Below are 26,319 nucleotides of genomic sequence, written 5' to 3'. Positions count from 1 at the left end.
CTGTTGGATGATAAGGGATTCAGGCAGAATTGTACATTGCTTCCATGCAGGTTACGAGAGTTAATAGCATAGAAAATTGATTCTGTGTGCAAGGCTCTGCATTTGTGGACTACAGAACCCCTTTGAAATGCAGGGTACAGAGAGGCTTCATCCCTCTTAAATTCCATGTGCTGTCTCCATTCAGGTCCAGAAATGGTGAGAGCATGAACAATGCTGCATCCCTGAGAAGGATTCCTGAGCTGGAATACCAGCTTGTCATTCTTCTGCCTGTCAGACAACTACAGGAATCACAGTGTTGCTGGATAAGTGTAAAATTATGTGGTCTTATTTTAACACTTGCTTTGCATTTCATTGGCTCTAGCGGAGTCTGACTTCCATTCTGGTTTATATTATTTAGAAGAGTATCTGTCTCCTTGAGCTCTCTCTGCACCTCATAAATTCCCTTCTGTTGAGAGAGGTGCTGGAGAGCATCAGCTGGGGCAGTGCTGGTCATAACCAAGCTGCATCTGACACTGTAGTAAAGTTTAGACAAAGTTATACAGCTTGGCCAATTCTACAGCTTTCACTACTCTAAACCTGCTCATTGGTTACTGGGTCAGAATCTCCTGATGGAGAGCAGCAGAACAAAAAACACACAGTGAGCCTGGTGCAGGGTGTCAGTAGTGGTGCAGGTCCTGTGCCTTTGCTCCAGCTGTGGTGAAGGTCACAGGGCTCAGCACAAAGGGACGTGGGGCCCAGTGCTGCTGTCCTGGCAGGAGCTGTGCAAGTTCAGAGAACATACTAGTGGCTGACTAAGGCATGAATATATCTTTTCAAATGCCATTTAATGAAGTTGTTTAGCATGAAGCCTATTTGTTTTTTATGAATTCTTTGTAGGAAGGATGTGGCTTAGTTTAATCAAGGCTGTGGGAAGCCAGACAGAGGAAGCTAAAGGAAAAGCTCTCCTGTGATACTTCCGTCTGTATGGTTTGCAGTTGTTCTTTGCACTTTAATGAAATCTCTGCATCCTATTTTGTTTCATCCTTTTAGATTTGAGGAAAAAATTCTAACCAAAACAGCTATGAATAATGTTTTCTTCTCTCCTAGGGACCTATCCAGTATCTTGCTTTTGGCAAAATGTGTAACAAGTCATGCCAGTACTGTGTGAGAGGTTTGGACTCTGTCTGTGTCAGCAGTCACATCTGGGCTGCATGGTGAACAAAATACAGATATCGGCTCTTAATTACAATAAAGAATTAGGAAATTAAATGCAGACTGTCTTGGAGAATGTTAGGATCCAGATTGGTCATGGTGACTAATAGATGTAATTTGCAACAATAATCTAAATGCAGTCCTGCTTGCCATGTACTCATTGTGTTGTGTTGCAGCATCATGTGCTAAGATCCATCACAATGCAGTGATTTCTTTGAATTTTTTTCAAGTTCACCTGTATTTGAGCATTTTACTACCACCTTCATCAACTTAGAATGTTGCTGAAACTCATCTATTGTGAACCAGAGCAGTTTTCCACAGGGAAAGAGTGAAGGAGAAAGATTACTTCAGGAATAAAAATATAAAAACATGGTGAGCCTGTCTAGTGAGTTTTAGTTATTAGTTTATAACTCAGCTCTGCAGATTTATTTTGGGGTGAAATTCAGCAGCTTTTCATTCACTCTTAGGCAGTGAACCTGGAGGCAAGTTCAGGGCTGCAGAGCTCTACCTGGCTGCTGAGCGGCCAAATGGGAAACCAGCAAGGTTGAGTCTGATTTGCATCTGCTAGTAATAGTGTATTTTGGCTTTTGTAAATACACTGGGACCTGAATTTTAAATGGTAAAAGGTCAAGAAGACAAATGTAGTCCCAAGGTTTCCCTGCTCCATCAGGGCCCTGGCAGGCTGGGCACACCCCAGTACAGGCTGTGAAAGTAAAACCTGCCTGCAGAGCCTGTCTGACTGACAGACAGCCACCATTCACCATCAGTTCAGCATGTGACACAAATAATTGTTTAGAATCAAGTGGAGAAGTTCTTCCTTTATAATGTAAATCTTTTTGAAACATTGTATAATTATACAGCTGTTGCATGGAGTAATACATATATATTACTTGCACCAAAGCTATTTCCTGAATGCTAAAGTTCAGATGACCAGAGCACCCACAAAAAGTAAATACAGCCAATGTTTAATAGAAAATGGACACAGTAAGGATAATACCTTACTAAAGGAATTGGCATCCCTGCCTGCCCTGCTCAGCCGGGCGAGAGTGATGCCCCCATGTGCTATCCTGCTATCCCTCATGTGATATCCTTTTGTCTGGAATACACAAGTACTGAACATCTCCCCAAGTTCTCTGTGTGTTTTGCCTCTTCAGTCCTGCCACTGCATTACAAGTGCGTTTCTAGATGTTACTGGAATTATTTTCCTGACTGAAGGCTGTGCAAGCTGGGCTCAGCATGTAACCATGAGGTTAGTTGTGCTTAAAGAGCTGACCCCTTCTGTGTGTGATGACCATGAAAACTCTCTAAAATAGGAATGTAATAATCTGACACTCAGGAAGAAATCATCATAAGACATAATTGCTGTCTGTCAAGAGGTAAAATATTAGCAAGTGTGGAAAAGATTCCTTCCATGTATACTCTTAAATGTAACCATGAGAGGAAAACTTGTCTTTTGTTTTCATATGAGAATTTAGCAGAAAGAATAGAAAATATTTTGTGATTTACCAAAAAGAAAAAATCTTCTTGCTTCTCCCCCCTTCTTTTTAGTATTTCTAAAGTGATACTATGAGGCTCTTTAAACAAGTTTTATTACAGTTAATTCCCCCTCTCCTCAGGCATGCTGCAGCTTTATGTACCAGATTTTTATTATACCCAGAAGCTTTCTGCCTGCTAATAAATAATGGTGGTAAATTTTATATGAAATAAATGTGGTTTCTTATTGCAGCAGAAAGGAAAATAAGTGTGGTGGTTTTTTTCCCCTTGCCATACATGTTTAAATTATAGAAGTTAAATAGTGTGGAAACAGCATTCACTTTAAAGAGACATGGCCAGGTTAAAAAACAGTTTTTTGGCTTGTGCCATTAAAGATAACTTAGATCATCATTACACAAAAGGTGCTTGAAATATTGCAGACAGATGTGTTTAGTAATTTTTCATGTGGCCGGTTAGGAGCAGTCAGATGTGGCTTCTGTTCGTGCAGTGAGCTCCTGTGAGCAGTGTCAGCCTCCGTGCCCTGAGAGCAGGTAAACAGCCCCAAAGCAACATGTCCAGACATGGCAGGAGGTTTTCCTTTCCCTGCAGGAGGAGGGAGGGAAGGGAAGGGGGCACTGAGGTGGAAGGAATGAGAAGTGTGTGACCTGAAGCTGTTTGTGTGAACTCTCGGAAGAGCCCATCAGGGTTTTGAAGACACATCCTTCCACCGACCCCAGGGCGGTCTCTGAGATGGCTGTGCTCTGGTGAGATGTTAAAAATTGCGCATCTTCTTCACTGATTTGCCAAAGTACCGTGGACACGCTGTTGTAAGTAAGTCTTAAAATGAGAGTTGTGCTCCAGCTTCTCCCATTGATGCTGAAGCCGTTCTCACTGATGCGAAACATCACTCATCTAGATACAGACTTGCCTGTGTTTTCATGGTTGTCTCCTTGTTTTCGGAAACATGCAAGAACCACAAGAAAGCTATTTGAAAGTGTCATGTTTTGAAATCTGGAATAATTTCACTTGTCTTAATAAATTTATGGTTGTAGGGGGGAGAGATTTTTTTTTTGACTGAAGAGGATCCTCAAGAATTTCAGGGTAAGGCTGCTATTCTTGAAGAATTTGAGTTAGAGGTGCTCATAATTGGAAAGGGATAGCTATATAAATAGTCAATAGAAATGGAACATAATTAACATTACTTTAAGCCCTCTTCTGTGATTCTTAAACCCACACATGGGAACCTTGAATTGAGGATGCATATCCAAATATATCTTAATTAAGTCCTAATTAATCTTAATGTATCTTAATTAAGTCCTAATTTAATTCTTTCTCTCTTAAAAGGAGGTTTCACACAGTTGAAAGAGTAAAACATTTAATTTGTCCATTTTATGTGCACCACATTTCCTGACAGCAGTGCTGTGGTAGTCCATGGCTCCCTGCAGCAGCCGGGTGATGAGGGGCTGTGGCAGTGCTGCAGAGCTGGGGTCTGTCACAGCACCACGTGCCAGGGGCTGCTGCTATGGGAGTGCTGGGGGTTTAGGCACAAACAGACCAAGTAGTGAAGGTAAAGCTGCCAGACCTGTCCCTAAGGCCAGAGGGGCAGTGGTGCCCTGTGCCCACCCCTCAGGGCTGGTCCGGCTGCCCCAGGACAGGAGCATGTGTCTGGCACAACCCAAGTGCCAGAGCAGGGCTGGCAGCTCGCAGAGTGCAGCAGCAGAGACTCCCTTTGTGTATCTTTGCATGCACAATGCTCTAGCTCTCTATTGTCCTATTATTCTGGGATTAGGCCAAAACTTAATTAAATTTCATGTAGATGATTAAAAGGGGTCTTGAAATTGCAAGTTGAAATCTGAAGCATTCTGAAAGGGAAATTTTTCTTCTTTATTCTTCACACACCCTATTTAAAATATTTAAAGCTAAGTATTTCTTCCTCCCCAAAATAAATAGGAGCGTGCATCTGCAGACTGGTCAGGCTTCCCTAGGTTGATCCTAAACCAGAAGTTCCCATCACAGGTTGTGGGTCTTGGTTGCCTTTTCCCTTTGGTGGTCCTGTGGCACCCTGATGTCAGAGCCCAGAGCCAAAGGGCTCATCTGTGCAAGGTTCAGCTCTGGGATGAGCTTGCCCATGATGGCATGTTCATCTAAACCTGTTCCTTGTGCCTCTTGCTCTTGGGCAGGTTTCCTCCTCCAGACTACATTAGAGTTGCTACATGACTTCCTTAAAACAGAATGGAAGAATCAGAACTATGGAATCTAATATATTAAAATGTTTTCATGGCGTCTTTAAAATCAAGTGACTGGTGAGAGTGATAAGTGCACATGTGAGCAACATTTGCTCTAATGACTCTTTTCCAAATCTTGCTCATATTGCCAGCCATTTCCCAGGACTCATGGGCATTCTATCTCCTCATCCTGCTTTAACATCTGTGCTGCTAAATGAAAGTAATCAGAGTCAGCATGAGAATTTAATAAGCTGCATTCTGGCATTGGTCATGTTCCTAATTGTGTATTTGTTTTCTGCCTGCAGAAGTCCTCGGATATTGTCAGCCAGAACAGCTCCAGTGTTTACAAGCACTGGTGTTTATTAGTCTCAAACCACTCTCTGTTGGTGGTATTTTGAGAACAGACCAGATCTCTGAATTTGCCAGTGCTTTTAGGGGACTGATCAAAGCCAGACCCCAGTCTGGGAAGATCCAAACCTTATGGCCTTCCTCTCCCAGTCAGAGAATTTGTATGTTTCAGAAGCAGAAGGTTCCTTGGGCAGATTAGTGGAAATCTAAGTCTTCCAACCCGAGCATGGTAAAATTTTAAATCATTATTTATTTTGGCTTCATGGCAACTGATCAAGAGTGTAGTTGGTTGCACTTATATCCTAGTAGAGTGTCTTACAGTGGTTGTCCCTATTGGCCTTCCAGGAGAATCGGAATAAAGACACAGGAAAACGGAAGGAAGTTTTGTGCCAAATAACTTTTTGCCGCAGGAACAAAGTTGTAATGTTCCCAGCACCACTAGCTGGGCCAAGTTTAGGAAATTGTTAAGCTATTGTCTGTTCCCTGAAACTCTCCTGTCTTGTCTGCTGGGCTTTCAGCTCCCTGCCTATTTGCTTTGTTGCCTGGCTGGAGGTGCTGGTGGTTTGGCCCTTGCATGGGAGTCCAGGGAGGTCTCAGTTTCACCCCTGCTCTGGTACGTGGTGCTAGTATATTTGGTATGTTGACCAGCAGTGGGATCTATGGCCGTAGGATTAGCTCTTATTTGTGGGATTCCTTATTGCTTTATACCAATGTGTCTGGGGGTTTTTTGTGTGTATGTGGCCCCTCAATTTTTGTGCTCCTTGGTGGGACATACAGGTGCAGCCTCACCTTGAATCTTGTTGGCAGTTTTGGTCACCACAATACAAAAAAGATACTAAGCTGTTAGTTGTAGGTTGTGGACTGTGTGGTCCTCCCTTGTGCTGTTCCTGTGGGTGTAGGATGCTGCTCTGGATTGCTGCCTCTTTGGAGAGTGGCTCAGAGTTGATTCAACCAAGAAGCAACCTGCGCCCAGCCTGGAGGGCTCTCGCACTGCTCTTTGGAGGTAGAAGCCCAGGTGTCATGGGTAAGGAATGGTATTCCCCAATTTAGTGCCACCACTGAAACACCCCAGACCATGCGCCACTCATTCACCCCTACCCCTTCAGTGGGATGGAAAGGAGAATTGGAAGTACAGAAAGGCAAAGATCATGGGTTGAGATAAGAACAATTCACTAGAAACAGCAGTGAAATAAGAGAACGAACAGTAACAACAGTAATGCTGATAGCAGAGTGTACAGGACAGGCGAACAGTTCACACCAACCGCTCATCACCAGGAACCTTCGCCCTTCCTGAGGAACAACCTCAGGGACCAGGCATGCCCCTCCTGGCTGCTGCAAAAGTTAACCCTGTCCTAGGCAGGACCAGGACACCAGGAGAAGCTGAGGGGTGAAGGATGGGGAAGGATTAGTGGCCAAGGCAGTTGGCTGAAGCAGCTGTTCCTGGGAGCATCACCACAAGCCAGACAGGGCCCTGGCAAAAAGGCAAAAGAATTCCTTGTAAGGCATAAATCTGTTGGGAATCTTGAAACAACTTGCTGCTTTCACACTGGATTCTTACTAACTCCACAGTATGTAGTGTATTGGATAATTTTTTTAATTGCCATCAGGAGCTGACATTTATGCGGATGAAAAGTTTCAGTGAGCGAATGCCCTCACCCTGGGCAGCAGTGTGCATGTGTATAAACCAGGACCCGATTTATAGCTCCCTGAGTCAAAATGTGGGAGAAGAATCTGAGTGAGTACATAGGTACCAAAGCAGCTTTATCTGAGTCAGGAAGAAGTATGCAGTCTGTATTTAAAGAAACATCGGTGGCAGAAGGATGGTTCATTTGTCCATTTATCTCAGTGTCCTGAAGCCTCCCTTCTGGTTCCACTACTTGGCAAACCAAAAACGGGGACATGAATGTCTTTATAGAGGAGATATCCAGGCACTATTGGTTGCCCGATCTTAGGATCCATTTAAATGCCTGAGGTGAGGGTGCTGCCCGTACAAGCACATCCACAGAACACAGCCTGTGGCCCTGAGCTGTCCCCAGTCTGGTGCTGTCCCCACCCCACCGGAGAGGGCACTGTGTGTCAGCAGAGGGCTTGCTCACAGCACCACACGCGTTTCAGGACATTTCCTCTTACTGAAACATCTGGATCTGTACTGGAACAATACTTTTTGAGCAGGTTCTTCTGTGCAAATAGAGCTTAATTGGTACTTGTGTTCTGCTTAATTATGCTTCACATTTTGGAGCAATCTGTTCAACTTGAACAGCAGTTCTGTGAAGTGGGAAGAAGTGATCTTCTGGGAGGTACTGGCTCATTTGAATGGGATCTGCAGAGTGCTCATTTAATAGTGGTGTTTCTCTCCTCAATTCTGCCTGGACCAAACCAGTTTGTTCTTTTTCTAGGCTTGGCACAGGTGAATTGCCATAATGCAGTGGTCCACCTGTTATGAGAGGAAAATTGCTCTCACATTCACTCCTGCTGCTGATGCCATAATGATTTTTTGCCTTTTCTTTTATACCCTTTTATACCTTTTTACAACTTCTGTATTCTTAGTGCTTTTTTGCCTACATTCTTGGACTTGTTTGTTGAGCTGAGAGATTAAACATTTTAGAAGCTTCGTAGCTAGGGATCAGTGTGCCCCCAGAGCCCAAGGTCCTCTCCAGAACACATTCTGTAAACCAAGATAGAACCATCCAGGGGAAGGTTCCTTGGGGAGGGGAGCTCACTTGAGCCTCTCACTGGGGAATCTTTGATAGATCTGCTAATTAGTAAGACCTATAACGTTATACCGGATCTTTTGGGGTGGGCATTGCGGGGTGCATTTCAGTGCATTCGATCTGGATGTAGTGCACCTAAGGATCCTTAAAATAAATACCAAGGTAAAATCCCTTTTGCCCTTCTAACCGTGTTTGACTCTTGATTTTAAGACCAGGAAAAGGCATCACTGGGGATGCTGGTGTTGCTTTATATTTCTGTGGCAAGTTCTGTTTTACACACTGCTGTTTCTGAACAGGAAGTGTATGCTAACACACACGCAGACATTTCCTTAATAAATGTGAGCAAACACACACATGTTTTCAGCTTGGGAAAATAAATATTTCTGTTTTAAAAATCCTAACCAAAGCTTCATTTCAAAAAAAACCAACCAACCAACTGATCATAAGAAATTGGCATTTAAGGTCAAAGTAGAAAAACCAGCTAATTGTTTTTTAAAGATCCTTAGCATGAAATTGCTGTTGTGCAGAATTTGAGTGTAGGTTATGAGCATAGATGTATTACAGCTCTGCTCATTTGCTGCATAGCTCCCCTGTGAAGAAGTAAAATTTTATGGAACTGGGTAACTTAAGAGAGAAAAAGGCACAAAGAGCTGCTTTCTGTGCTGGCAGTAGACTGTGACAAGCTGACCACAGACATGGTGCAGGAGGGAGATGGTTTCTGGCTGTATCACAGTCATGTGAACATTTGTGAGGTATAAAATTTGAAACATTTTCCCAAATTACGTTTTCTAAATCACAGTCTAAACTTTCATTTTGTGGAAAATAATGGGTTTGTTTATTTTCCCAATCTGGAATATCAGCTTTGGGGGAGTGACATCTCCCACAAACCAGTCTGAATTCCAAAGGGCTTCAGTGCCCTGTTGGGGGCTCATGCCTCCAGGGCTGGCTCAGGCACAGGGTCTGCAGCCGCCGCTGTGGGGCACGGCCTGGGAAGAGCCAGCCCACAGCAGCACCCGGCCCTGGGCTGGGGATGGACCGAGTGCTCTGGCTGTCCTCGCCTGGGGCTGCTCCTGCATCTTCAGGGATCTGCATTTAGTGCTCCCCCTCCCCACCCCCGCTCAGGCTGCCTTGGGGAGGGCACAGCCAGACCCTCCACGGGAAGCGAATGCACACGCTCAGAGGCACAAATTCTCTGTCTCCAGCTGAAAAGTCCCAATCCAGAATAAAATCTCAGGGGAGGCTACAGCTTTGTGATCCACTGCAATCACACCCTTAAACACTACGTGACTGAGAGTGCCCTTACAAGGGGTTTGTGTGGTTTAACTTGTTTGTCCCTGTGCCATTACCTTCTTTTTCTGAATGTCTTAAAAGTTCTCCTGTCAAGTCTGCAGCCAGTGCCAAGTGTGTGTAACCCCACCTGTTCAAAAAGGTGCCTCTGAGCAGGGAAAAAGCCCTTAGTTTTTGCACTGTAGTTAAAACCTGCCTGAATGCACAATTATACAGTTCTTTATTTCCCATAATAACTCAGGGATAAAATGCCCTTGAATTAGGCACTGAACTAATTACTATTTCTGATTGCTTGATTTCACCCTATTATATATTCATTGATTATTGTTCTTCCAAAACCTGTTTCCTAACTCAAAGCTAGAGCAAACCAGTCTAAATGGAAATTGGTGCAGTCGTAAATCAAGGACTTGAAGTGTCTGATTTGGTTTTCAATGAGGAAAAAAAACATTGACAGCAATAATTCACAGAGAGAATAAGTCCATTTGTAATACATTGTCTTGGCTCATCAGAGGTTTTTTGATAAATTACCTATTCCATAAAAGGAAAAAAGGTAAGTTCACGTACCTAATTCATAATTCAGAAGTCTCTTACAACTATTTCATTAAGTGCCCTCTGAAGTGTTTCTGATATTTCTTCTAATAAAGCATGTCCGATGGCTTGACATTCTCATGGGTTTTCATCTCCCTTGCTGCTTTGGAATCGTAATCTTACCTGGGGAAACCAGTTTAAGGCCAGTGGCTTGGGCCAGCTCTTTTGAAGAGTTTGCTGCCTCCATATCCTTTGTGTGCCCTCTCATGTACCACAATTTAATTTTTTTTCCCCCAGCAGTAGCTCCTAACCTAGACTTTAGTCTAGTAAAAGTATCATAATATGCTTAAACTGTTAGATTTATGCTGTGAGTAGTAGGTAGGGATTTTCTTTGGGCCTCGTTACCCATTAATAAGAAATAGGTCCTCTGCAAGCATGCTGTGTCAGGGTCTGAGCTCTGTGCCCCTTGCGGGAGGCTGGGGCTGACCTGCTGCTGCCTCTCACATCTCCAGCTGTTAGACTGCTGGAGGAAAGGGACATTTCATTGTAGTTGGCTAGATGATAATTTTTCAGGAGGTAGAATTTGCATGAACGTTTTTTCCATTTTCTGTTCTTCATTTCTACCAGCATGCTGGTAAATGATAAGTCATTTTTTAATGTTTATTTAATCAAGTGCACGCTTGCTATCTGTTCTTCCTACTGGTCACCTTTCAGCTTCATCACTCTGTTACTCTTTTCTGCACTCCTTGGATTGCTGATTGAAGTATGGGGAGTGGTTTAGACACACATACTGTACTTTAAGCACTGCATAGATATCAACCTAGAAAAAATGCACATTTTGAGAGTCTTTGCTGTGACTTGAGTGGGGCTTTGTGTTATGTGGCAGAACAGAACCGAAGCCAGGCCCATAGGTAACAAAGGATGTGCATTAACTGAGAGCTACTGAAATTGAGGGAACTTGCATGAACCACTGGGGAAGTGTATCTGGAGGTATAAGCATTATTATTCCCATTTTACTATAGAGGCTTTTCAGCTGGCGAGCTGCAGAGGTGTAATTCATTTCCATAGCAGGGCAGGAAACAGATTCATAAGGAGTGGAACGCTGTGAATGGGACTCTTGCTGTAACAAATTACTGGGAGCAAATAACTGTGGATGCTATTTCTGCTTCTGTCTGGGAGGCTGAAAGGAGCTGTCCGTGCTGTCAGGCAAGAAAGCTCTGTGCATGTATTGCAGTTTGTGTTAGACATTCCTCTTTGCAAATACATGGGCTCGCCAGTCCAAGTCCAGCTAAGGATGTAAGAACTGATTTGCATAAAACATTTTGTGTTTCCAGCAAAATACTGCAAGTTCTGCAAAAGTCCCCTCTCAGGGGAACGGTGTTTTATAATGTTTGGGTTTTTGAGTCCCCTAAAGGGAAATGACTGATTTTGAATTCTACTCCGAGGCCATTATTATGCTAGCAGGATTTTTTTTTTTTTTTTTTTTTTTTTTTTTTTTTTTTTTTTTTTTTGCTGGGCTTGTGGTTTGCTGCTGCTGGCATTTGAGAAAGAACAGAGTTGGGTTTTGGGACCCATTTTTTTGGGACGTGTTGGAAAAAAGTTTTATATTGTGTCCTATTGCAATCCTGCAATTTAATTGTAGCCATAACTATTAAATGCACCATGTGCAACTTGGTTTTTGCAAAGGTCTGATTTTGGGTGTTTGTCCTTGGATTGACTGTTTAGACAGGCTTTTTGAGGGCCTTCATGGATATAGACTTGTGTTTGAGACAGAGTAGAGGATTTCTTCTTCTGCAAAATTCGTTACTGGAGTTTGGGGGAAAATGGTATGAAGCAAAGCCTGGACTGCTGTTGGAATTGCTAAAGAGTTTCTGGAGATCAGCACAATACACAAAAGCACACAAGCTGCTGGTGGTAGTTTAGACTCAGCCCCAGGCAGTGCCTTTGTCTGAACTCCAGCCCAGACTGAGCTTCTGAGGTTGAGCACGAGGATGATTTGCAGCACTGAACACTTGTTCCAAGTGTGTGTGAGCTGCTCTGCACGGGTGTCTGTGCCCCTGGGCACACCCCAGCCTGGCCACCTGCCAGGACAGGTGCTTGTGGAGATGTTCCCGGCTTTTGCTATGGCAATGAGCATCTGTTCACTTGTTAGACCTACTCCCCCATCTCTTAAATTAAGATCTTATATGCTTGGGGGAGACTGCCTGTTAACACCCCAACAAAACAGAATCGCTCTTGGGGCAGGGCAGGGGGGCTGTATGTCAGCCTGAGCTGTCTTTTGTTCAGAGACAGTGAAGCTGAATTGAAGAAGTGCTGCTGAAAAAATGCACAATTTCATGTTAACCGAGTAAAATGGGAAGGGCTGCCAGGTTCCATGGCCTGTAAAACCTGTGCATTGCAGAAAATATATTTATTTAACAAACCATGCAAAATTATTCAACTATATAAAAGTTAGAATGTAAATATTTTTCGGTTTTAATTTTTTTTTCAGTTGGGAATTGGTGTGTTACCAAATGGTACTTTTTACCAGATTTTCCACACACTTATACAGACAAAACCAGATCAATTAATTGGTTCAATGTTCTTCGGTCCCAAGTTACACAGTTCTCAGTATTTGGTTTCCTATTGGTTATTGATCCCTTCATCTTCGTTGTTATTCAGCTCCTCATTCTTCATTCTCTTACCAATCTTTTCCCAGACAAGGTGTCTCTGACACACCAGGAGGGACTTTCGGGCATTGAAGTTCCTTAATGATCGCTTATCTCTTGTGCATCCCCTGGCAGTTCCCAGTCCATTGACATGTTAAGCTCATCAGGCCTTGCCCAGGGAACAGAGCTTTTTTGAAAAGAAGCTTCCATTCCCTTTCCCCTGGGTGAAGACGAACAAAACCCCTGACTAAAGTTAGTTTAAAAATGTTAGAAGTTCTATAACTTCCAACAGCTCTATAATGTTTATGTAATAAATATATTTCTCCCTGAGGGCAGAGGGGTTGTGTTGGGGCTTCTGGAGCTGAGAAGAGACTGGAGCTGAATGAAAGCAATCCTAGAGCTAAGGACCCATCCTTCTGTATATTTACTAGTGAGGGATTTGAGCACAAATCCATTTTATATCTATTCTAATTAGGTCCTTTAAATTTCTTTCAATTAAACAAAATAGTCTGCTTTAGAGTCTAAAACAGATCCTTTCTGATTTTGAAAACCCTTTTCATAAAAACAGAGACCTAGGCAGACACACCTCCAGCCATAAAAATGTTTCATCACACCCCACAGCACTCCCGTTGCACTGGTTTCCTGAAAGTGAGACAAACAGTACCTTCTTTTTACCTTTACCAGAAATCTACTCTACACCAGAATTGGGTTAGCTTTGAAATAAATACTATTGGCCGTGTCCAGTTTCTCAGATAATAGGAACAAAGTCAAACAATAGTTCTAAGGTGTGTGGTGTCTTCTACCAGCGCAACTAGAATGAAATAAAATCCAGTGTTGGTCAGAAAGTTTCTGAACTTTCAGATGACTGGGCATGGGCACAAATACAAAATGCTGCCATGCAGATCTTGCAGGGGAAATGTGAGCATTTTATTAGCATGCACTGCCAAAATAGGATCATGTGACTGCAAATTCAGGCTTTTCTCCTTTTTTCCATCCCTGCTTCCTGTATCTTATTTTGGTACCTGTGAGGTTTGTGTTTGACAAATAATCAAGTCCTCAGTAACAGTTTCTTCGTGTTTTGGAAAGAGGTTTTATAAGTGGTGATAAGGAATCATAACTTCTTCTTTCTGTGCTATTCAGTATGATAAGTAGACATAAGCATATGAATTTGAAATGATGATGAAGACCTTTTCTGTTTGTTTTTTTTTAATTGAAAAGTGACATTTTTCAAAAAAGAAGAATTCAGTGTTAAATAAAAAGTATAGGCTGTAAAGCAAAAACACATAGCCATAATTTTAATAATCTGGAAGGGAATTAATTTTATATTGAACTCTTGAAAGCTGACTCCGTGAAGTTTTTCATACAGTGAAGAAAAATACGTTGTTACAAGAAGCTTTTTTCTGTTTCTCTTTTAAGGGTTTTTTTTCCCCGTATCTCTGCAGAGAGGAGAAGAGAATATTATTTCTATGCAGAAAATATTATCTACAGTTTAAAGTTTTGATAAGCCACAAGGTTACCCTATGCAGAAATTTAGATACTTTTTTGCCTTTTTTTTTTCAGCACATGTAGTCTTCCTGCTATCCAAAATAATTTCTGATGCATCTTCGTCTTTTCAAGCCCAGTATTTCCAGTGGGCCCTCTCCATATACTCTATTGCTTTTTCTTATCACCCTTACTAAATCAGGCCACTGCTGTTGTGCTTTCTCTAACGACTGCATTTACATTTCTTTGTTCCCATCAATGGAAATTAGTTTGCAGCTAGTGTTAACATGCTAATGTAGAACTATCCTAATTAGACTTGAAATGGGGGATAATTTTTTTCCTGTCCTCAGGTTACCCAGCAAAGCAGGTGATTCCTTGGCTAATGTCTCAACAACTTTGTCTTCAGCCAAGATTCAGGGTCTCTTTAAGCAGCCTGCTCATTCTCTTTGTTTATTACAAACCTGTCTTGGTGGATCAAGTTTAAAAAGTCATGTGATTATACTGTATGTGATGGAGTGGAGTTCATTAATTTTACTAATTGTTTTTATATGCTTTCCGTGAGTCTCCTGGTGTGGACTGCTGCTCTGTCTGTAGGATTGAATCCATGGCCCACTTGATCCCAGAGCCTATTGGGAGCTCCCAGGGCCAAGGTGTGCTGTGCTGAGCTCACGGGGCTCCCTGGGCAGCAGCCCCAGGCAAGACACTGCAGAGCCCATGATGAGGTGGGAGAGCTTTTGGAAAGTTTGGGCAGCTGGAGGCACAGACTGCTTGGAAAAGAAGGGAACAGAGGCTAGCTGGATTTGGATTGAGGGCAGGAGCTGCCCGGGCTGGAGGTCAGGCTGGGGAGCCACATTCTGACCAAAGCTCTGGTGCCTTTTGCAGGTTATTGCAGATCATTCCGTGTGCCAAGTTCTGCAGAAAAGAAACTGGTGCCATGAGAAGACATATACATATCTTTATAACTGAAATAAAGAAATTCAGCCAAATTAAATTTAATAAAGAATTAGGTTTTATTCCGCGGCCGAAAGATCGGTCACACAGAAAGCTACGACCGAGAAAAGCAGCTCCAAGCCCGGGGTCAGAGCTGGGTGAACCGGCATAGATCTGATCTCTATCGCACCAGACATCCCAAGTTCACGACTGCTGCTTCGGCTGGTCCCTTCTTATACAGTTTTTGGGCAGAGTCTGAATTAATTCTGTTCTTCTCGTAATTTTAGCATATTCATGAAGTTTTCTTGTCCCGGAGTTGGGCTGCACAAAGCCTTTCCTGGGTCCGATGAATTGTCCATCCTGGGTGATGAGTGGGCCATTTCTGCTGATGGAAGGGCCATCTCTGATGATGAATGGGCCATCTCTGGTTCCTGGAACAGTTATTTTTAGTTCCCAGAATGTCCGATTCCTTATCAGATGAGATGTAGATATCAGAAGGTGGTAATCAAGTCGTCATGGTGCAAATGTCCCGGTGATAAGATCCAACCCCACCTAGGTGGAATCCTCACTTATTGTGAGAGAACTTCTTTTGGTGTTGTGAAATTTTTCTCTCAGCCAAGCTGGTGGAGGGATTGTGAAACTGTCTCTACATAGTCTGATTACATTCTAGTTTTATACATAATAGCACGAATTACATACTTTATTTATAACATAACTATTCCTTGTTATTTTTCTTTTACTTTTAACCTAATTTTCTGATGACATTTTCTCCCAGAGGATGTGACGATGTTGCAAGTGACGTGACTGCAAAGAGCACCAGTTAGAGCCTTCCAGACCACCTGAGACTCCTTCACCCTTACTAATCACTGTTTTATTCCTACTGCTGTGGAGATCCAGACCGTGGAGCACAAGGCTGTGGGCCCCTCTTGCTGCCCTCAATAGATTTTGCATGCAAAGTTCTCCTCACCCCTTCCCCAGGCTGCTGCAGGATGACTGCTGCATTGCTGTCTCGCTGCAGGCATGGGTGCATGGGTGGGTGCGTGCTTCCCTTCACACGCTGCCCTGAGCTTCATGGTCATGCAGGGGACAGCAAGCTCTGACTTCCTTTCCTGCCCATTGGGGTAAGGGAAAGAGGCAGTTCAGGGGAAAAGAATGGAAAATACACTTGGAAACAATCCTACAATCACTGGGAAAGGATACTCTGTGGCACTCGCAGAACACATCCAATGTCACCTTAAAATTAGCTGTGAGTGGTTGTCACTTCCTTTTTGTTAATTTTTTTTTCCCTTTTTCCTAGACCCTGCCCAATGGTTTTACATGTATCAGAGAGGTAAAATTTCAACCAGTTTGACTTTATCAGTTGTAAGTTCTTCGTAGGTTTCTTAACCTAGGAAACAGCTTTCCCCCAGCTGAGTTTATTCCCACAGAAATAGAAGGAAATAGAAAGAAAATGCCCCAGTTCTGGTTAAGCTGCAGCAGCCCAGTCCTCCCAGGAAGGAAGCCCCAACTTTTGACTCGACCTCCAAGTCCTCCTGTGTGCAGGTTTTTATCACATGAAGGGCTGAGTCAAGTGCTTCCCAGTTCAGCTGAAGTTTTGAGATGGTATGAGTATGAAGTTTTTGAAAATCATCAGAGGGAAGTGATGTTCTAATCTTTCTAGTAAGGGGTTTTTTTAATGTTTTTTCCTTTTTTTTAAAAGTCAGCTTTGAACAGCTGCTTGGAGGAAAGCACTTGTCCCAAAAGTACATTTTCTGCAGCATCCCCATGGAAAAGCAACAGAGCACTAAGCAAGCTCTCAGGGATTTTCCACCTGTTTTCACAAGTTGTTTGCCTTATAAATGCTGCTACAGGACGTGTGGGAATATGCAAGGAAGATTGAAAAGGAAGTGCTGTCCTGGGTAAGGCCAGTGCACTGGAAGGACACGTTGCAGTTTCTTCCTCTGGGAATGGCCACAGCAAAAACAGTTCCAATGACAGGTGAACTTCATTCAGTGTCTGCAGAAACATCTGAATTCAAATTTGACATTGCATATTTCATGTTCAAACCATTGTAACTGATCTTAGCTGTGTTCCAGAAAGACGTTTGAGAGGTAGCTCAAAATTCCTGTGCCTCCTTTTTTGGAGAATAATGTTGGTTTTGCATCCCTGGGTACAACTGTGAAGCTAATTAAAGGAGTATAGAGGCAGAGGACAGTATTTATACATTTTGCATAGATCATTGTAAGGATTAGAAAAGAAAAATAAAAAAATCTATTTTTTTTTAGTAATTATATTTGTTATTATTCGCTATTTTTATCTTGGAATTTTATACGCTGTTGGGTTTTCATGTATCTTCTCTCGGAGAGTGGTGGTGTTGCAGGTTCACAAAGGCAGAACAACCCTGCTAAGCTTGGCTGTTTGTGTAATGAATTTGATGTTGCTGGTTTAGTGGTGAAAATCACAGAATCACAGAATATTCTGAGTTGGAAGGGACCCACACGGACCATAAGATCCAGCTCAAAATACACCTGAATGAATCAAAAAATCATATCAGAAAAAAGGGAGGAGATAAGGATACACCACTCTCTTTTTGGTTTATTGCCTGGAGAGAGTCTCTTTGGTTTGGAAACTGATCTCTCCATCCAGGCAGTATTATTAAGAATTATTTTTAATAATAATAATAATAATAAAGGGTGTTCAGCTTTGTGTTTAATATTTGGTACATCAGTAGGTACCTCTGTGCCATTTTTTAACTGCTGTTTGCCATGAGCAGATTTTCCTTGCCCCTTTTTTGGAATCACAGCTGAGTCTGAGCTGCTGCTTCTGCCCCTGCCCGGCTCCAGGGGTGTGCGGGATTTGCCGGACGGGGTCGCTTAAAGGCTGGGACAGTGCCCTGGGGGGAGCACATGGCACAGCGCAGGAATGTGGTGCCAGATAGCGCAGCCCGGGATCGGGAAGCTCAGAGCTCCAGGGACATCCCAGGCTGCGTCTCCCGCAGCTCTCACCCAGCTCCTGCCCCACAACTTCCTGCCCTAATGAGCACTTAGGACTCAGGCCCTAAGTTATTTCTCTTCATGAAATTTCCAAATATTTGCAATTGATTTCCCACAGGCAAGACCTATTTCCTGCGAGACCTGCCCAAGAGCACATTCTGTCTGGAGATTAATTTCAAATATACCGTGGGTAAACTAGAGTTAATTTTTTCTTAAGGTCCTTGCTCCTAAAGTATAGCTAATTTTTTTTTAATAAAAGCAAGATGCAGTCTAATAATTCTTGCACGTAATTTAATCCCCTTCAGCTGTATTTGTAAAATTACCCATTTCATCTAATGCCTGTCAGTTTTACAATTAACACTGGGCACATTAGCTTCACTTTACGTCTTGACTTTTTTCCTTAACAAAAAGTGAATTTATTATAAGCAACTTGTTTTCAAAGTTCTCCCGTGAGCCATGGAGAGTGGTGTTCTGCGGTTTCACCTTGCAACCTCTGGATGCAGGGGACGGGGTCATTTACATTTTTATTAAATCATCGTTTACACTCTTTAAACTGTGTTTTAGGTTCTGGGCTGTCCTTGGCGAGCCTGAGCACTGTATGAGGCCTCACTATTGCTTGTTTGGCAGGCACATGGGTTGGAATTGCTGCAGGATTGCACCTGAGAAAGGTGTTTGGTGCTGTTTGATGCTTATTTCCCAAGCGACTTTACCCCAGCAAACCCAGCCCTGTGCAAGGTTTGTGGGTGCAGGGGCAGCTGCCAGTGCCAGGAAGGATGGGCCGGCTCAGGAATGTGGCTGCTCAAACTCAGAGCTGAGGCAGCGGCTGGGGAATAACACACAATTTATAGGACACAAATACGCTTTGGATTGGTGGAAGGTGTCCCTGCCCGTGGCAGGAGGTTGGAACTGGATGATCTTTAATGTCCCTTCCAATCCAAACCGTTGTGTGAAATGCTGCAGGGTCATTTGCAGGCACTCTGAGTATGGAACTTCCCAAATGGTAAAGATAACAGAAAGTAAAATTGGAACAAATATGAAAGGATGAATAAAGCAAGCCTCGTTAAGTAATTTCTAAAGTGTATTCTGTTAAAACATCGATTTGCCTTAAGGAATATTCACTCTCTGCTCTTGAGTAAGGAGCAGTGAAATGAAATACAGTCTCTTTCATTAGCAACAGTCTAAAATATGCATGTACATGCAATTATGTCACGATTCGTTTTTTTATAACGTGAAGTCACTATTTGGTTTTCATTATATGAGGAAATGTGCATATCCTATGGGCTAAGCAAATACAGATGCTATTTTGCACAAAAATACAAACCTAAGTGATTATTTTAACCTGGGCTTACACTGGAGTAAGATTACCACAGGTGATTCTACCAGACCCAGACCTCATTCCCTGCTATTAAAGCAGCCACAAAACTATGGGAAGAAATGGATTCTCACTCAGGAAATGCTACATCCCATTCTTCCATTTTTAAACACATGGTAAGGAAAACAGCTAAGAGAATGTTCTGTACTGGCTAAACAATCTTCAGGCTAGGACACAACTCACTGCAGCCAACTGGCATGGAAGGGATTCATGCCGGGATGATTTCAACAAGTGTTGGAACTAAAACCAGAAAAATAATAAATTATCATTTATCAGTACCTGTAAGCAGAAGAAACCTTCTGCATTAGTTACTGCTTCCACCTAAGTAGTGAGTACAGATAACGCAAAAAAAAAAAACCAAAAAAACCCCATGCTTTGAGATCCAGAGTAATAAATTGGCACCTATTTGCTAAGGCTCAAGCTCTCACTAAGCAGCTGGATGGTACCCAGCCCCTGGGTCGCGTGTCTCCATCAGCAGGGCAGGGATGTCCTTCCAGCTCAGAAAGGATAAGGATGCTGTAAGCACCAGCTGGGGGGTTGACCACACTCACCCCTTGCAGTGGGTGCGGTCAGTCCCAAGGTCTGTTCATGCACTTGTGAATTGAAGGAGAAGCAAATTAACTTTAAACCAACAGCAAGTTGTTTCCTTCGCTCAAATATCTTTGGATGTTGTTACAGCAAACTGTAAACAAAGCAAAACTGAGGAAGAATATGGTATTAGATAAAATATCTTAACATCATTCCTATCAAAAGTTTAAATTTGCATGTGTTTATGTATATACACTTTTGCTTGCACTCACCACCCTACAGTGAGCTTCAGTTTAATAAAACTCTAGTGGTTATAAATGCAAGAGCTCATATTTCATACAGTGACAGCTCTGAAGAGCTGGAGGGACTGAGCCAGAATGATAATGAAAATGTAAATAAAAGGAAATACAATACCCATGATAAAAAGTGAGGGCAGAGGAGGAAGTGCCAATCTCCTGTTTTGCCACTGCGGTTTCTGTGGTTAATTTATAGGTTATCAGGGAAGAGAAGAAAAGGTTGAAGAGAGCTAACTTGAGAGCAAGCACTGAAAGGAAACAAATCATGAAAAAATAAAATCTTTGTGGAGGGTGAGGACTAATGAGTTGGAAGCAATCAGTTTGCACAGAAGAGCAGTTTGTGTCCTCAGGTCTGGCTTCAGGTCCCTCCTGCTCTGCGCTATGCCCACTGCAGCCTTAGCCAGGAAGGGAGGAAGGATGAACAGGGATCTTGCTGAAGGAAAACCTTTGAATATGGGATGACAACTGTGTGTTAAATGTGGTGAACGTGACGGAGGGGTGTTTGATCTGTGAGGCCTATCAACGTGAAGCTGATTACTCCTAAAAGAAGTTTTATCACGACACATGGAAAATAGCTCTTTGTTGGTAAGTGATAGACAAAATGACCTAATAGGTCTTGGTTGTATTTATTTTCTGTGGTGATGTTCCAAAAAACGCCCAGGACTGCTCTGCTGTACTGGAGCCTGTTCCTGAAGGAACAGCTTCTGCCATTTTTAAGTGTTCACTGGAAAATGATTGGTCTGGCAACAATTTGAATGTCCCCTTGGCCAGATCTAAAGCTTCATGAATTCTTTTGCTGAGTTTTAAAATACTTCCCTTGGGAGAGGAAGAGGGAGCAGATGAAAATATTAACCCACAGGGGTTAATGTAGATCCTCTGCAGAGACAGATTTTAACACAGATTCTGGATTAGGGAACAAAGGAAAAAATAGAGTGTCCCTTTGCAAGGGATACATTTCTCCTCATTTTCTTTCTGAAGTTTGGTGTAGAAAAAGGAGAGACATTTCTCAGCATGGTAGATAGAATCAAACATACAAGGATAATCTGGTTTATTCTTAACATAGAAATATCTGCCCTGTGGAACCCAAGCTCATGAGCTGACTGTTGGGAAAGTCTGTTCTTTCAGGATAAGCTAAAGGAGATGAGTGTCACTCTTTTGAAGTAATGACTCACTGAATGAGATCAGTACTGTCAAAAGACAAGAATCGTTATTAAAGTACAGCATTCACCAAGTAATATTTTATTCAAGAATATTTTGGAAAAAAATAATTCCAAGACCCTAATTTTGGGTCTGCTTGTGTAAAGGGCATCTACACAACTCTGAGTTTTGAGCTGTAATTCTGTAGATTTTGTTTAAAGCTGTTGTGGAGCTGTATGGCAAGTTTTGCACCAGCGAGACCTTTTTCTTTAACTACTTGTTTTTTAGAATACTAACACAAATTCCAGTAAGTGTTTTTAAAAACTGTCTGCTTAAGAAGGAGGTGGGAAAGTATATGGCAAATACAATAGCCACAAAAAATTAGTCATATCAAAATGCCTTTGCAAAGAGTAAGACTTTTCTCAGCTGAATCTTTCCTGGCTCTGTGGAAACCATCTGAACCTCCACATTGTAGGGGCATAAGTAAAAGCAAGTGTGAGAGAGTTCCAACAGGCTGGTTTCCCCCTTCAGCCTCACCCTGTAGGCTGCATAGATAATTCTTTTTTATCCCACTCTCTCTGTTAAATCATGTTATAGGATATAAAGAGTAGTTGGCCACTGTGTTACAGTTTACCTTGACTGAAACTGTAAAGAACTTTAGGGCGGCTCAAGCAACAGGAAATGTGGGTGAAAAGCTGAGCATGTTCAGCTGGTTAAAGAGCAGACAAAGCCTCCAAGTCCTGCTTGTGGGGCAGAAAAGCAAATGCCTGCCAATGTCCTGTGTAAACTGCTGGTGGCATCGGGCACAGCGGGGATATGTGGGAGGGGAGCCAGGTTATATGCATTTGTTAAGGAAAAAGTTCAGGTGATTTATGGTTAACTAAAGGTAACTAGAAAGATATTTCCTGTACAATGTATACATTAATGATGGGTTCCCCTAACCTGGCTCCCTTTTAAATGGATTTTCTCTCTTTTTTTCAACCACTCATTTCTCTTCCCTCATTTTAAAGAAGTTCCCATGTTTTTCTCTCTTTACAGCTTCTGCATTCCTTCATTTTGTGGCATTAATTCTCTTGCAAAGAAAATGGCTTTCCCACCTTATTTCACATTACTTTTTCTTTTTTTCTGTAGCAGACATCCTTTTTCATCTCCTTTATTCTAACAGGAGCTGTAATTTTTAGACTCTTCCTTTTCCCTTTGTGTGGAGAAGGTGAGTCCTTCAGGCTTCTTTTGGCCACTTGCCAGCCTTCAGTCCCTTTTTCTGCACCGGCTGATACTCTGCTCCTGTCCCATGCTGTTACAGCCTCTCACCTTTATTCCCCGTCTGTGCAAGGGACCTTCAGAACAGTATTTAGGAATGCATTTTATTTGTTCAAGGCCTACAAATGTGCTGATGCAGATGTGGTGGATTAGGAGGATGGCTGAATTCACCAACATTTTGAACCAATTTCTTAATACTGGCAAAATGAACCAGTGTTAATTAACCATTAGCACTTACTGACATGTGCCCTCCCTTAATAACATTCAGTTTAATATATGTATATATATGTATGTGTGTGTGTACATATATCTCTGAAGAATTAGTTAACTTAGGAAAATACACCTTTGGGCTGGTCTGTTCTTTCACTGAGCCAGTCTGCTCTGAATTCATGCTTTCCTCTACTCAGAGTGACTCTATTTCCTTGCAAATTTCTATTTAAGTTGTTGTCTTACAGCAGAAGTTACTATATTATGCTTGAGCCAAATAACCTAAAATGTTTTTACGAGGCATGAATTGTGCAGTTTTGACAATAAAGGCAGTGTTTGCTTTTATGCCAAGCAGCTTTTGGATGTGGACTGGATTTTCATGTCAGCTGAAGGCTGGATCTGGTCCTTGAAGTTTAGAGAATCTCAAACTGACAGACATTAAGTATCTATATATTTGGGCATCACATACGCTCCTGGGGGATGGGCTTGACAGGGGAAAACATGTATCAAAAATGAAGTGATGTTATGGTAATACAGGATATGACAGATCTCAAGTATTTTTCTTCCTTGCAGAAGAACACTCTCTTGAGAAAGGTGCATATAAGTGTTTTTCATTTTCTATCTCTTTCCCCAAAAAGTCCATGTAAATTCAGGTTGAATTCATTCCAGATTCTGCAAGTGTGGACAAAATTTGAATTTCTCCTAGGACTAAAGTGACCTTCACTGTCTCTAGAGCAAGCTTTTTGGTTAGCACACAGAAGAGTTTCCCTCACTGTTTACCCTCAGTATAATGTCCTTGTCTAATATGCCTGAGCATGTCTTCTCTCTCAGATATATTTGCACAGCTTTCTTTAAAGCCAGTTCTTTGAAAGTGCTATTCCTCCACGCTGTTTCGATATTTAAGTATGAAATGTCTCTGGTTGCCTTTTGGAGCAATGTGTCTGCTGCTGCCTTTCTGCTCTCACCACCATTTTGGCTTCATGAATGGGCGGCTAATTGGCAGCCCAGTAAGAAATGTGAGCTGTTGCTTTACTGCTATGGCTTTTATTTTGCTTTCAAGAGGTTGAAAACAGTTATACAGATCAGTTCTGTTGGTGGTTTCTTTTTGATCTGTTGCTCTTGAAATCCAGTCTGTCCTATCTATCATGTTAAAAGAGCAAAGGTAACGACCAAAATAAATATTTTCCTGTCTTCTCTTTCAGATAAAATTGAAGATGAATTAGAAATGACTACAGTGTGCCATAGACCCGAGGGACTGGAACAGCTTGAAGCACAAACCAATTTCACTAAAAGAGAACTTCAAGTTCTTTACAGAGGATTTAAAAATGTAAGAACAGTACTGCAGTGAACAGTCTAATATGTATGTCCCCACCAGCCTCAACTTCTCAGCTCGATTTTGTATTATTCCCCTGCTAAGCATTAGTAGTTTTGTATTAGATCTCCCTTACTACAGCAAAATGAACACAATCTGCCTCTCCATCTAATATTTATGACGCTGCAATCTGCCTAAAACTGGGTTTGGATGCATATTCAGTACATAATGGTCTCATTAAACTTGTTCCCCAAATGTCAGCAAGGACACTTCAATTTCCTCAGCTGTGCCAGCACTTGAAGATAAGCTGAAAGTGTTTTTATGGTTACTTACTTTAACCTTGTTGTCATCTCCTCATGTTCAAATATAAGTGGTACTGTTCACTCATGATTAGCTGCCCAGGATGGAGATTTTATCCCTTCTCTAGCTGCAGAAATCTTGCTCTTGTAGTAGGATCTCAGCAGAGCACTTTAGGACTTTAAACTCCTGCGTAATAAGTAGGGAATAAGACTGGAGTGGCAGAAGCCAAAGAGAAATCAAAAGTTAAATGTGTATTAAGACTGAGGAGACAAGAGAGAGGCTGCAGATTTCTGGGAAAGCAGGCACCAATGCCAGCTGGCATGACTGGGTGTGCAGAACAGCTCCGTGCCCATCTTTGTGAGCCACCATTCCAGCCAGGCTCCCTGGGAGCAGGGAGGCTGCAGCTCCTGAGCCTCAGCCTGCTTCTGCTGCCATTCAGGGGCTCCTCACAATAAGCAGAAATGGATGGGGAATGTTGAGGCTACATGGAGCAGATGCTTTATGGACCTTGAAGATTGAGTACTCATTACATGTTTGCCTGAGGGTCAGGATTTAGTCACCCAGGTGGTTTGTGCCAGCTGATGTTTTAATGATGATTAACAGGTCAGAATTGAGCTGGCTCAATAAACAGAGTGGTTTTTAAGTTGTCTTGCAGGACAGCTCCAGCATTCAATGACCATCACAGCAAAATGCTGACATTTCTTAGAAAGTCAAGTCTGTTGGGTAAAAACTTGTCAAAAGAAAGCTGAGCTACCTTAAACACAGGCAGATCTGAGGGAACCTGCTGGACTTTGAGAAGGGCCTTTCTTTTTTGACAGATTTTTGGAATTTGACCTAATCACATTTCCAGTGTATATTTGACTTTTCCAAGGAGTCTGGTGGTTTTACCCTTTATTTCACTGCTCACCTAAGTGGGCCAAAGCACAGCTCAGCTTTCTGTATTTTTGTTTGGTGCACATGGCATATTTGTGCAGCCTTTGCTGCACGTAAGAGGTCATTTCATGTGTGAAGTTTTCTAACTGAACACTGATATCTCTTCATGCTTTCAGCAGCCAGCAGGAAATCATATGGTTTTTGAGACAGAGCTTGGCAGGTTAACAGCAGATATGACATGACTGCCTACAGCAGGGGATTAAACCTAGTTTTGCTAAGATCTCTACAGAGCCTTCTGTATTGCTGTCAGGTGGGAATCCTGTGTGGGAGAGCTCTGCTCTGTGCTGGGAGGATTTGCAGATGCAGATGCAGACCAGTGAAGCAGACTTGGAGCACTCTCAGCACTCAGGACATTTACCTCTTGTCCTTCCCAATTTTGCTATCACTTTGCACAACAGAGGCCTTACCTCCCAGGGCAAGAGTGGCAGACAAGTGCCACTTGTGACCTAAACCTAGGATGTCACTGAAGGTCTTGGTATTAATTGACAGTGCTGGCAAGGTCTTGGTTTATATCTGGATATTAGGACAAAGCAGGCTGTTTTTATCCAGCTGATCTGCATACAATATGCACAATAAATACACACAATAAAGTTTCATATCTAAGGTTTAAACTGACATGAAAGTGTAGCTTTAACATTGGTAGTCTGCAAATCATGGTTTCAATGGGATGAGTAATTACGCACAGGAGGCAAACTGGCTCAGCTGTTACCATATTTGCTATTGTACCAAACCGTCTGTTCTTTGGGATGATGTTACAGTGCCATCTGGAGATTTGAAATCCCCGTGGGAATACAGTCATTTTCCTTTCTGGCTTGTACTTACTGCTTGCTCTCAGTGATTGCACAGGTCCTGTTTAATCACAAGGCAACACCTGGATAATCACAGAGCCATCTGCAGGAACTTGTATTGGGCACAGAGGGATTGAAGTCCTGGCTGCAGAGGATTTGGTGTGCAGGAACAAGGATGGTGTTCCACCAAAGGCAGCTCAGCACAGCCTGGGGTGGCCTCTGGACTAGTGCCCTGTCTCACCAGGGTCCTAATTCTCAGTACCTTTAAACCAGTTCTTTCTTTGTCTCTGAATTCTGTTCCCCCACTCCCTCCAAATCATCTCAGTCTTCACCTGGTGTGTCACTGGTCTGTTCTGGTGGTTTTGCACCAGACTGATGGAGGCTGCCAATA

General features: G+C 42.5%; 1 protein-coding gene across 18 annotated transcripts in view; it reads left to right on the top strand.

Annotated features, from left to right (window-relative positions):
• KCNIP1 (potassium voltage-gated channel interacting protein 1) overlaps positions 1-26,319 on the top strand; it is a 291,334-nt gene that overhangs the window by 247,985 nt on the left and 17,030 nt on the right. For all 18 annotated transcript variants that reach the window (XM_069029332.1, XM_069029330.1, XM_069029333.1 and 15 more), the window contains one exon: positions 23,798-23,922. In XM_069029332.1, coding sequence (XP_068885433.1) covers positions 23,798-23,922 — 125 coding nt within the window. The remainder of the gene's footprint in view (positions 1-23,797; positions 23,923-26,319) is intronic.

The sequence above is a fragment of the Aphelocoma coerulescens genome, chromosome 13, assembly GCF_041296385.1.
Source record: "Aphelocoma coerulescens isolate FSJ_1873_10779 chromosome 13, UR_Acoe_1.0, whole genome shotgun sequence".
NCBI classification, from domain to species: Eukaryota; Metazoa; Chordata; class Aves; order Passeriformes; family Corvidae; genus Aphelocoma; species Aphelocoma coerulescens.
Note: the sequence above shows the minus strand (reverse complement) of the source record. Positions and strands in the feature narration are given on the sequence as shown.